The sequence below is a fragment of the Magnolia sinica genome, chromosome 6 (genome assembly GCF_029962835.1).
Source record: "Magnolia sinica isolate HGM2019 chromosome 6, MsV1, whole genome shotgun sequence".
Lineage (NCBI taxonomy): Eukaryota > Viridiplantae > Streptophyta > Magnoliopsida > Magnoliales > Magnoliaceae > Magnolia > Magnolia sinica.
In genome coordinates, this window is record NC_080578.1 from 87,364,846 (window position 1) to 87,378,411 (window position 13,566).

At 40.1% G+C, this 13,566-nt stretch overlaps 1 protein-coding gene across 1 annotated transcript; it reads right to left on the reverse strand.

Moving 5' to 3' along the window:
* Window positions 1-1,504: 1,504 nt before the first annotated feature.
* Window positions 1,505-3,598, reverse strand: LOC131249700 (pentatricopeptide repeat-containing protein At1g63130, mitochondrial-like). The gene has a single exon (XM_058250475.1). It carries the CDS (start codon window positions 3,596-3,598, stop codon window positions 1,850-1,852), a length of 1,749 nt encoding a protein of 582 aa, XP_058106458.1. The 3' UTR covers window positions 1,505-1,849.
* Window positions 3,599-13,566: the final 9,968 nt, after the last annotated feature.

A 13,566-nucleotide genomic window follows, 5' to 3' on the forward strand; every position in this document is an offset into this window, starting at 1 on the left:
TGAACACTTTGTTTATCCAAAATTTGAAAGTGAGGTTCCAAATTTGAATACAGACTTTGTTTTATGATTTGAGTAAATATAAGCAAGAGGGTGGGGGACGTCCAACAATAGCTCTCTCTTCCTTTCCCATTCTCTCTCTTCCCTTTTCCACTTTTTCTTCTCTCTTACATCAAACTAGATGGTATTAGAGCGGTAATCGATCAAGTTCCAATCACTTTCTTTTCCCTTACCTATTAAAAACCTTCTCTTCCTTCCTTCATCTCCTCTTGTTCTAATGGCTTGTTAAGAAACTTAGGGTTATTTCTAGTGCACTAGCCTCTTCAATGGCCTATGTGTGAATGGTGGTGGTAATGTGTACGTGATCACAGTTCTTTCTAGTATTTAGTTAAGGTGTATGGGCTGATTGGTGCACCTTGTATTGTGTATGCATTGTGTTGGATTGTGTGGCTGAAGCATTCAAGTTTCCAGAAGCATTAATCCTTCTATAAGCATTGTACATCCATTTCTTCTAGTTTTTATTGCCTCTATTTGTAATGGATATGAAGAGTAAGCAAAAATCAGGTTCGTAAATCCATATGACTTTTTGAGGGTTCAAATATCCACTATCAAGTTAAATGGCCAGTATTCTAAATCTATACAAGTGTTAACAACCAAGGGGAACAATAGGAGAAATTGGATGAAAAGAAGTAAATATGATGAATGGATTTAGGACAATGCTCAGATTGTGACGTGCTTGTGGAATAGTTTGGAAATGTTTGTAAAAGATGTTTCTAGATATGGCAAATAAGGTTTGGGATTCTCCATGAGTATAGTTGTAAATGAGTCGAACCGAGATGAGCTTGGCACAACTTGGCTCGGCTCGGCCAGTAGCTAACCCCAGCTCGAACTCGGCTCGGCTCGGTTCTTGAGCCTAACTGGCCAGCTTGGCTTGATTCAATCAAAAGCTCAAGCAAGTTCGAGCCAAGTTCGCACATAGAGTGCACCTTCAATTTCACACAGAATGTAAAACAGTGACAACACTTTACAAGTATTTCATCAGACACTCAGTGAGCAACATCAAAATCAAGATATGAAGGCAGTCTTATAATGTAAATTTTATTTTTTATTTTTTTTGTAATGATTTGTTTCGTATCCATTCCTTCCTCGCCACCATCCGATCCTGTGGAGAATGTATGCACCAGAAACAATAGTTCATTGAGTCATTTCATCAAACACTTGGCGAGCAGCATCAATATCAAAATAACCGAGTCATTGAGCCAATTCGATCTGAGTCGATTCGAGTTGAGGTTCGATCTGAGTCGAGTCGAGCTCGGGCAAGCTCGAACTCAACTTGAAATTTTTTCAACCTCTAAAAACCAACTCGACTCAGTCCGAATCCAAATTCGAACTAAGGCGAGTTGAGCTTTACCGAGTCGAGTCGAGTGAGATGACTGAGCTAACTCGACTAGTGTACAACTCTATCCATGAGAGATGTATTCATAAAAATAAAATAAAAATAAAAACATCACTCAATCCACACCAATTATTTGAAGAGGTTTTTTGCTTTCCAACAAGGAGATAAATCGCTAGGTGAATATTATTAGAAACTCAAAGGAACATGGGAGGAGTTGAATGTGTATCAACCTCTTACAAGCAAGGTATTCCCTAATGGTAATGGTGGTCAGAATAGATACCATTGTTACAATTATGGTATGGGTCGTTACAGCTTGAGAGAGAGAGAGACAAAGAGAGAGAGAGAGTTGATGTTGAATCGACATTCACCAAATCACCTCTTTGTGGCCCTAGGGCACAAATTTATGAAGCATTCCCAGGTATTCTTGACCTTTTTCGTCCTCTGTGAGCAAGCCCACTAACATAGTTGCGGTGGATGCATCCACAGAAAAATGTCTTTTAGCATTTCCCCGAGAAGTTGCATTGCCCTGAGGGTCTCATTCTTTTGTAGAAAGCCCCTAATTAAAGCATTGAAGGTGACACTGTCTGGTTGGAAACCCTTCTCTTCCATTTGCAAGAACAATCCATTAGCTTCCTCCAAAAGCCCTTCTTTACAGAGCCCATTGATTAAGGCGTTATATGTCCTAACATTATTCCCCAAGCCCTTCGTAAAGGCCCAACTGAAAAGCTCCTTCGCATATTTAAGTTCCCTAGCTTCGCACATCCCATTGATAAGGACACCAATAACTTTATTATTTGGTTGAATTCCTCTAATTTGCATCTCATTAAGTAGTTTCATTGCCTCGACAGGATGATCACTTTTACACAGCCCATCCATCAAAATGGTGTATGTGATGAGATTCGGACATTGTCCATGAGCTTGCATCTCATTGAAGAGCTCTTGTGCAGCCACAATTCTCCTAACCCAGTATAGCCCACCTATAAGAGTGTTATAAGTAGCAACATCAGGCTTCAATCCTTTGCAAGGCATTTCTCGGAAAAGCCACATAGCCTCATCTACCATCTGCTTCTTGCAATAGCCGTTGATTAACATGGCATAAGTCACGACATTAGGCTTATGACCTTTACACACCATGTAATCAAATATCTTTAAGGCGGCATCCATTTGGCCAATAAAACAGTAGCCATTTATCAATGCACTATATGTGATTACATCAGGCTCCACACCTCTCTGGGTCATCAATTCTAGCAATCCATGGGCTTCTTTAACCATTCCTTCTTCGCAAAGAGCATTCACTAGTATGGTGAAAGTTGTGACATCAGGCGAGATTCCTCCAACCAACATTTCCTCGAACAGACTCATTGCTTCTTTCCACTGCCCTAAATTGCATAGTCCATGAATTAAAGAATTGTAAGTGAAAACATTCGGTAGAATCCCTTTACCGACCATTTCTGAGAAGAGGTTAAGCGCCTCTTTTGTGAGCCCATCTTTGCTTAGACTGTCGATGATTGAGGTATAAACTGTAAGGTTAGGCCTACATTTACCCACACCCTTCTCCATTTCCCGAAGCAACCCAAGAGCCATTCCGGTGTTCCCCGACTTGCAAAGACCGTCGATTAGTATCCCGAATGACACCACATTATAAGGATATCCCATTTCTACCGTCTTCAGAAAAAAACTACTCGCTTCCCCAATCCGCCCTTCCATACAAAACCCCTTAATAAAAGTAGTCAGAGTCACGACATTCGGCTCATGGCCACGTTTCAGGATGTTGCTGAGAACAGCGAAACCGAAACTGACACCATTAAAGCGACAGAAACAATTGAGAAGAATGCTCCAAGTATAGATATCGGATGGGATCCCTAACCGATTCATTTCTCGATGCATAGAAATTACAGTTGAATAGTGTCTCATTCTGGCAATCGTAGCTAACAGGTTACTAAATGTCTGGATTGAAGGCAGAGGCTGCGTGCGGACCATACGATTGAAGAGGCCCACTGCATCCTCTAACCTCACAAAAGCACCGGCTCGAATCGAATTGGATAGATCATTCACCAAATGGTTGAATTTGACGGGAGTAGGGATCTTGTTCTCTGTGATTTTAGAATCAGGGGCAGAAATGGTAATTTCCATAGAAGCTGGAGAGGAGAGAGTTTTACCCTTTTGAGCAGCGGCAGCGGCAGCGGCAGCTCTTCTCGACGACATTTTATGAAATCGAAGATTTTTGAGAGAAGAGGAAGGGTGCAACATGTAATTCCTGTGGTCGGAAACTATGTGGGGCCTACATAGATGACCGTGAAAAATCACTCCGTCCATCACGGTGATTCCTGGAAAGGTTTCAACGGTGGATTTCATTTACCATACGTTTTCTTATGGCATGGCCCACTTGAACTTTAGATATGCTTCAATTTTAAGGTTTTGCCCTAAAATTATTTTTAAAAAATGGATGGACGGTATGGATAAAACACGTACATCCATGGTGGGCCCACAAAGGTGGGCTGAAAGTTGGGCGGGTTCAACCCGACCTACCCGACATTGGGTTCGGGTTGGGCATGTATCGGATTTGGTCTAAGCTTAAGCTATATAAACACTATCCAATAAAAGTGGGGTTAGGTGTAGGTTAAGGTCTCGAGTTGCCCGGCCCAATTCAAGCCTGATGGATATATAAGTTATAAATTATAATTGAGTGTGGGTAATCAGTATTGAAGGAATAAGAAATTCTAATGTTATTGGGTCTTATTGGTCCATGCCATTTCTAATGACTCAAGCTAACAAGATTTGCTGGATTTCTCCCTCCCAAATATATATTTTAACTTATTTGTTTAGAAAAAATGAAGTTTTTTATAATAAATAATGACACATACAATTTATAAAATCATAGGTGCAAAAAATAATACGTGTTGAAATATAATAGACTAATATAATAACTAAGATATTAGTATATATCCACCCGACCGAGCTTACTGGCCCCACAACCAACGGCTATCCAGTGTTCGAACCAGATTTCGGGACCTCGGGTCTTACAGAGCCTGCTTGGGTTGGGCTTGGGTTGAGAATTCCCAACCTGAGGTTAGGTTAGGGTTAATGTATAGGAACCTTAAGTTGGGCTAGGGTTTAGCACCAACCCAACCCAACCGACTTTATGCCCCACCACAAAGTTTACTCTCTACGTTATATCCTACCAGGTTATTGGGTATGTAATCCGCTTCCCATCTGGCCGGACACCAGGTGACACCTACCTTAGTGTGTCCGCGTGTTGCGTGTAGTGGGACCTAATGTGATGCATGTCTTTTATATCCAAACCGTCCATCTATTTTGCCCCCCTTATTTTTGGGCATGAACTCAAAAGAAACTGATCCGAGGCTCAAGTGGACCACACAATGGGAAACAGTAATCATTGAACGCCGACCATTAAAATTTTAAAAAGGGCTGATATTTGTGCTTTCCCTTCACAGAGATACGAGTGACCTTATCAAGAAGTTGGATGACAAACAAACAGGGCTTTGGAAAGGTTTAGGGTATATTTAATTTTGAGTTCATGCCATGAAATGAACTGGAAAAAGATATAGGCCGTATGGATATAAGACAAATACATGATGTTGGCCCCACAGCTTGTAGCACATCAACATACCAACCGTTCATTGCGTTGCTAGATTTGGACACCAATTGTGGGGTAGTAAGATTTGGTAGTGACCCCTATAGTACTAAGGTCAGTGTTCTGTGAGCCCCATCATGATGCATGTATTTTATTCATGATGCCCATTCATTTTGCTAGCTCACGCCCAAAAGTGAGACAGCCAAATCTCAGGTGGACCACACTGCAGAGACAGTGGTGATTGACACCCACGATTTTAAAAAAAAAACTTCTCATGCTAAAGGGACAAAACTGGTTGAAGGGAAAACATAAATATCAGCTTGATCCAAAACTTTTATGTCTCCCACGAAGATTTTAACTGTGGATATTCAACTGCCACTACTTCCTGTGGTGTGGTCCACCTGAGATTTGGATCTGTATTATTTTCAACTCCTGTTATAAAATGAGATGACAAAATGGATGGACATCATAAATAAAACACATATATCATGGTGTGGGCAACAGAGCTTTTCCTGTGACGAGGTCAGTCCAGGAGGGGTCACTACCCAATCACCCAAGTCCATGTTAAAGAGGTTGCACGTTTGAATCGAGCATAAGTAATCTTTTTTTCCTTTTAATTAAAAAAGACTTCTGACAAGATGATTGACACATACTGAGTCAGAGTGAATCGAGTTGACCGAGTTAGTGGGTCAACTCAACAAATTTCCATGTGGCCAGGCCGAGTCACCGGAAAATTCCAATTTCATGCAGAAATATCACGAGTTTCAAGTCAAGTCAACAAGATTTAGAACTATGGTTGGAAGTTATTCAGACAAATACATTGGGGAGGTTCTACTTTTGAGTTTTTCATTACTAAGCTTGACAGGTTGAGAGAGTTATCATTTTGTTTCCTTAAAAAAAAAAAAAAAAAACCCATCAATCACATAAATTGTTTCATGTTCTTCAGTACATCTGAGAATTCTGAACTATTTCTTGATTGAGGTAGTCAGAGAAACTAGATGTTATATGCAAGCAGCCCTCTTGAAAACTTGCTGCGTGAATTCTGTCAAAGGCACGCAAATGTACGCTTGTACTGGAATAATAAAGAATAGAAAGATAGCTTTGATGTGAGCTGAACTGAGTGTGGCAAAGCTCTATATATTCATCACAAACAGTTCATGATTGGACTCAAATGGGTCCTTGAGAAGTCAAGATCTCTTCCAGATCAATCTGCTCCAATCACCATGGAAGTCGGCCATATAGAATTTTCACAGAAAAATCAGACAAGCAGAGCAAACAAATGTGAGATTGAGTTGTTTTGAATCATCCACCACTACTTATGACTTGTTATTGTTAGTTGGCCACTGGCAGCTACATTATTATTTGGAGTTGGTCACTGGCAGTCACAGCAGTTGGGTTTAATAGTAAAATGACCATATGCATAGGAATGAGCATTTCTGTCCCCATGTTGGTACCTAATTCCACATGCTGCCCGTGTATATGGTGTAGAGCGGGTCGCAGACTTTCATGGCAAAGATGGACCAAAGAAGGCCTGATCGGAGGTGGAAATGATCTGGACCATCAGAACCTTAAAACAGTCGTATCTCGCATCTCGCAAACCTGGGCGAGTTTTTCGACATACTATGTATGATTTTGAGGTAGGAGAACCTAGTTAAGCCAACCAAACCACTACGTTGGATTACCCACAGCAGATTTGCAAGATTCAATCAGATCGACGGTCAAAAGTCCCGTTTAATTTCATTTTTACCGTAAATAGTAAATTTTAATATGAGTATAACTTTTGATCATTTGAGTTGTAGAAGTCGTGCTCAACATGAAAAGGGCTTGGACCTGATCTTGCCCAAGCAAGAACATGAATCTAGCCGAAGCAACATATGGAGAAGTCCTTTCCAAGTTAGGAGAATAACGTGGTTGGGCCAAATTGGACACTTACTATTTTTAGCCAAAAGCTATGAAGTCTAGTAGGAATATAAAGTAGGGGCATTTTCACATCGGGATCGAGTGGGGTAGCTCGTGGGATGTGGGGACACACTCGGGGTGGGTGACTCATGTGATTTGGGGCCCACAAGGGAGGTCTCGTGTTCGAAACTCCTCACCGGGGGTGATTAATGCAGGGACATTTCACACCAGGCTCAAGTGGGGTAGCTCATGGGATGCGGGGACACACTTGGGGTAGGTGGCCCATGTGATTTGGGGCCCACGAGCCCACGAGGGAGGTTTAGCCGAGGTCCTAACCCATGAGATGTGGAGCCTGAGCTATGAGATAAAGAGATTAATTCGCCATATTCTAACAGTTCGAGCTTTTAGAGCAAGTGGTTAATTATCCTGCATCAAATTGGTATTAGAGCGGAAGGTCTCGTGTTCGAGACTCCTCACCGGGGGCGATTAATGCAGGGGCACACTTGGGGTGGGTGACCCATGTGATTTGGGGCCCACAGGGGAGGTCTCGTGTTCAAGACTCCTTATTTAAAGAGTTGTAATTTCGTTTGCAATTATCTCGAGCAGACGGCAACAGCTAGCCACTAATGCATAGATTGACCATTAACATTGGACATCATCTGCACTTAGCTAATTATAAAAAAAGAAAAAAGAAAAAAGAAAAAAAAAAAAAAAAGAGACAAGAAAAGAAAGAAACAAAGTAAGAAGAAGTTAGAAAGAAACTGGCTCTAACTGAATCAATTCAAAAACAAAAAGATGCTGCGCATGAATCACCAAAAGGGTGTTTGACATCTGAGCAGCCCATACAAATAGCACATGGGGCCATTCCATTTGATGATAACAACCAAACTCTATGAATCAATCAAAATCACAACAGATCCTTGGGGCTGTTACTGGCCTGCAATTCTGCACTACAGCTTAAAACCATGGAATTTGATAGGAAACTGCCCAGCAAAACCCCACTGCTCATGGCTAGCATAGCACCACCAAATTCACTCCCATGAGCTGAGGGATTGAAGGATAGAAGCCCACAGCAAACCAACTGTGCATATGAAGAATAGAAGTGCAAACTCCTGAAAAGGGCAATTAAAGCTCTTTAATTGTCAAAACAAGAAGCTGCAAATTAAATATGGAGCCTTGAAACAAAAGCCACATTCTATCTTCATCAACACCAAAACTCATGACTAACATATTTTCAGAACTTCAAGTAGAAAATCCAATAGCAGCAGAGGTCATCATTGTCGTCGTCGTCATCTAAGCCTTATCCTATGGCCATTCCACTCAATCAAGGGCCTGACTTTCATCATGAATCTGAAAAATAATGGCAGTAGAGTTAAACAAAAAAAGATAAATTCCAGCCACTACATACAATTCCAACAATTAATCACACTCAACATTACCAAGGCCATTCCACCCAACATGCATATCCCAATGCTACGTTCTTCATCATAATCTGTTGTTCAACAACATAGTCCAATATTATCATCATAACCATATTCACCACCACCATTGTCATAATCAACATCATGGACATCACATTCAATAGAAAAAGGGTATTAAAAAAATATATAAAAGGGAGATAAATTTTAGCTCAGCAAATAGAGAATCACTGAAACAAAGATAGAGAGGGAAAGATCGGAGTGACCGATTGCTACCACCAGATTGTAACTTGAAACTAAACATTTTCTTCACTTCAAATCTTCGATTCTCTTCATTTCTTACTTAGTTTCCTTGTATCTTTGGCATATGAATTCTTCAATCTTGGTCATCTAAGATCCATCATTTGTCTTGGTGATTCTTGAGTATTAAATCCATGCTTTTAACATTCTTTTCAATCCAAGCTCTTAGATTCACCTTACAATACAAACATGTATAAAATATACCCATTAAGCATTATCATGTTCATAAAACCAAGATATAAATAGGGGAAAATATGCAATATTTGACATTCAACAGATGAAACGGGGAAATTGGCTTTTTTGGGGCTATAACGGTCTTTATGGGGCATAACAACCATTACCCCTGTAATGGTAAAAAAAACGACAACTTTTTCCTATTTAAATTCATTCTTTCACTTTTCTCATTCTAAAAACTTTCTTAGATCGATTATTCTACAGCAGATTTCCACCACTCTTACTATATTTTTTAGAATTAAAACCATAGATCGAAGCGATTTAGGAGAATAGAAGCTCCGAGGGTCTTTTTTTTTTTTTTTCCTTCAAAAAACATGTTATTTATGCCTTTTTTCAATTTCTAGTTCTAATGCTTGATTGTGATGTGTAAATATTAGAGACATATAACCGTGTTCATAAATTCACCAAACAACCAAATATAACACTCTCACAAAAAGAGTATACTGTTACGCTACCATAAACATGTTAAAAGAAAAAAAGAAAAAGAATAAATATTTAGAACATTTATATTATTCTAGATTTTCTAAATATTATTCGAAAACTTTTCAGGCAAAAAAATAAATTCAACCATTACGGAGGTCGTAATGATCATTATGCTCTCCGTATCGGCCGTTACAGCCGATGCCTATATTGGTGACGGTGGTGACCGTTACAGCCACCATTACCTATACGAAATACCTAGCCTGGAAAGCTATTATCTAAGCCTTGTATTTTTTACAATTATTCCGAACATGTGTCCTCTTTTACGGACACCCCAAATGACACGCATTCCAACTTATTATCTTCGTAGAGAAATTGTGCTTGCCCTTCTCTTTGCTGAGCTCCTCTCTTTCTTCTACACCTCATGAGAAACTGTCTGATCAACCATTGCCAAACTCTTTGTCAATACCTCTTCATCTTCCTCTTGCCTCTGTAGATCTAACAATGATGACAGTGTACCTTTATGAATTATCATCACTTGGTCAGAACTTTCAACTAACTGCTACTTAACGTAGACCCCATTGAACTCTCCAAAATCTATCTAATCCTCCAATAATTTCGAAATGAAAACGTTCGATTACTCCTGAAGATATTCTCTTTCTCCTAGCAATCCGAAGTCGGAAAAAAAGAAGATGAAGAAGAAGAAGAAAGAAAGAAAGAAAGAAAGAGACAAACCACCATATCGTTATATTTATTTCAAGCACGTGCTGTTACTACTTTCCCCCATCTATGTGAAGCAAACCATACATGTGGCTCCCAGTTGTGTTAACAGAACCACTCGCGAGACACCTTCCACACGCGATGAGAGGCTCACATTAAAAGTTCCTTTCAAAACTTCGCTACGCTAAAAAAACATTTTTTTGTGACATCACAACCACACGTCACCATTCTCTTCTCCTTCATTAAGGGCTTGTTTGATTTTCCAGTGAACTGGTAAATACCATGTAAAAAAGTAATAATTATTTCCCCATCCATTTACAGCATACTTGATTTGACTGCTTACATTTTGACACGAAAACCAAGAATATTACAAAATATATGTAGGTCCCACAGTGATGCATTTCGCTATCCACACTGTTCATCCATTATTCCAGTTGAATTTATAGCATAAGTAAAAATATGGCATGGACTGTTGTTTGGTCCCTTTGGTTATCTTTTCACTTGTAACTCACTTATGAGTTAAGTAATATGGCATAGGCAAATTCATTGATTTATTAGAACTTTGAGATAGTGTACTTCTGCCTATAAAAAGTTCAGAATTCAGGATGGACTCATTTGCAATGTTTGACAGAAGGCCGACTCAAGTTTTCAGTTGGTTTAAATTATTATGAAATGTTGTTGCAATTTTCATGTACTCCACAATTTGCTGCATGATTGTTTTCCTTTTTCCTGATGTAGTCCAGAGCATCCTTTATTTAGAGCACGTGGACGGTCCATGCTTAGTTATGACATGCAATCGTTTAGAGAATATGCAGATGGGATTGCTACATCGGGGTTCTTACTTGAAAATAATTTAGCTAACCCAGAAAATAAGCTGATCTACTCATTCCATGGGTTCCATGCGCCCCAAAAAGGGGTGCGCTCCAGCGGTACCAGTACCACAGTAAGCTTATGGTGACACCAGGCAGATGTGGGTCCATGTGATGTATTCACTCCATCCAACTCATCTATCAAATGCGTCACCTCAGAAAAAGCCTAGGACCAAAACTCAGCTTGATTTGAAACTAAGGTAAGCCACAAGAAGGTGAGTCTAGTTCTTATCTTCATTTGTTTTTATTATTTTTTCCTTTAAAAAAAAAAAAAAAGATCCATTTTATCAATGTCACTGATTCTTTTTGAACTACCTTATGTGTGGCATAACTAGAGAAGTTGGTTCTTTGGGTAAAACATTATGAGCTTATTTTATTTTCTTCTTACTCTATGAATTAATTCAATAGTGATTAATTATGGAAGTTTCATGCTTTCATCAGCCCACTAATCAAATAGCCTTGCCTTATGACGTGGTCTGAATTGGTCATGGCCAGGTGTTGGACCCAAAATGTTGGTAAGTTGAGCAGCCATTCTGAGTTGCACAACACCCTGTCTAACCTCTCCCACATACGGGATCTCCCTAGGTGGTTGTTACTCCATGTAAAACTTGCTGCCATTAAACCAACATCCAACAACCTGGCTTGGCTGATGGCTTCAACAAACTCTAACCAACCGCCCCACTTGATGTGGACCGTCCATTGTGAGGGGCCACACTTTGATGTGAGTCATCCATCATGTGAAGCCCACTCCGTCTATTATGTGGGCCCACCTTGATGTGGACCATTTATTGTGTGGGGCCCCACCTTCAATATGGATCATTCATCATGTGAGCCCACCTTTGATGTCAACTGACCATCATGTGGGCTCACCTTCAATGACCATCTTCCATCATATGGGTCCCACCTTTGATGTGGACTAACCATCAATTGGGATCCACTTGATGTGCATGTTTCATCTTGCTGGGCCACACTTTAATGCGGGCCATCCATCATGTGGGGGCCTACCTATGATGTCAATCATTATTTATGTGGGCCCACCTTGATGTGGACCATACATCTTGTGGGGCCCCACGTTCAATATGAGTTGTTCATCATGAGGGACCCACCTTTTATGTCCACCGTCCATTATGTAGGTCCCACCTTTACTGTGGACCTTCCATCATGTAGGTCCCAACCTTCAGTATGAGCCATTCATCATGGGGCCCACACTTAATGTCAACCTTCTATCATGTGCTCTCACATTCAATATGCCCACCATTCCCACCATTCATCAAGTAAGGCCTACTTTTTCTTTTTCTTTTTCCTTACGTGGATCATGCATAATGTAGGGCCACACTTTGATATAGGCCATCCGTTGTGTGGGGCTCACCTTTAATATGACTATGCAATCTGTGGGCCCACCTTTGATGTGGACCATTCATCATATGGGACCCACCTTTGATGTGGACCATTCATTATGTGGGCTTACTTGGAAGAGATTGTAAAGTGAAGAGAAGAAAGTAAGATGGGAACTACCTGAAAATTTTTAGTACAAACTCGTCTAAAAATCAGCGCAAAACGTCTAGTGGTTTAGCCAAATAAGCTCCTTTTCAAAAAGTAAACCCTCTCTAACTTATAAAATTAGAGTTAATTTGTTATTTTCTAAATAAATAAATTCTCTAATTAAACTTTTACAAGATAATCTAAAAACTTTCTTTCTTTCTTTTTTTTCTTTTTTTCTTTTTTTAGAAATAAACCAATAAACTCTTATAATAGAGAAGCCCCTTTAATCGGTCCAAACTAGGCGAGGTTATGCCTGAGTTGACTGGAAGAAGATTCTGCCCCAGCCCAAACCCAAGCCGAATTAATAAACAGGCTTAAATTTTAAAATCAGATCACATGCCCTCGGGCCTAGTATTTCTCCCGACCCCATCCTAGAGCTACCAAGTCCGCCAGCCCAATGAGCCATACTGGCACATTGACAACCCAGCAACCATCCTAACAATCACTTGAAAAATAGAAAAAAAAAAAAAAAAAAAAACAGAGCTTAAATCAAATAGAATATTAAATATATATTAGTAAAAGTTTGATAACAATGATGACAGAAAAATCATCTCCCTTGCATGATCTGGAGCGTCATCTCAAATCGACAGATAGGGCACACTTGGCTTTCCTCCAACCATCTGATTGACCATGAAATATATGGGGAAATTTGCGACTGTACGACCCCATTTATGGTCCTGTCAGGAGACCAAGCCCACCTTATTTTCCCTTGCGAGAATACGCCCCAGCTGTACGGATGGCTTGCCAAAGGTCGAAAATGCCCCTTCTTGTTCCTTCGAGCGAGTAGGTGGTGCTCGAAGACGAGCGCTGATACTCCTCGAACTCCGAGTTGTACGAACGGTTCAAAAGATATCAAAGTTACATGGGCCCCACAGTTACGTATTTATTATATCCACAACGTTCATCCATATTTCGAGATCATTTCGGAGCATTATCCGAGCAAAAAAAATCATATCCAAAGAGCAACTGGACCATACCACAACGAGCAGCAGAAAATTGATTTTCACCGTGGAAACTTTTGTAGGGCCCACCATAACATTTATTTTCCATCCAATCTATTCATAATGTCACAAAGACATAGATGAAGAGGAAAAACAAATTTTGTAATGATCCAAAACTTCTGGGACCCTAAAAGGGTTTCAATGGTAGACGTTTAATCTTCCACTGCCTTTTACA

Bases quoted from the DNA above. Each gene is read 5' to 3' on its own strand.
- LOC131249700 (XM_058250475.1), bottom strand. From the start codon at position 3,598: ATGTCGTCGAGAAGAGCTGCCGCTGCCGCTGCCGCTGCTCAAAAGGGT.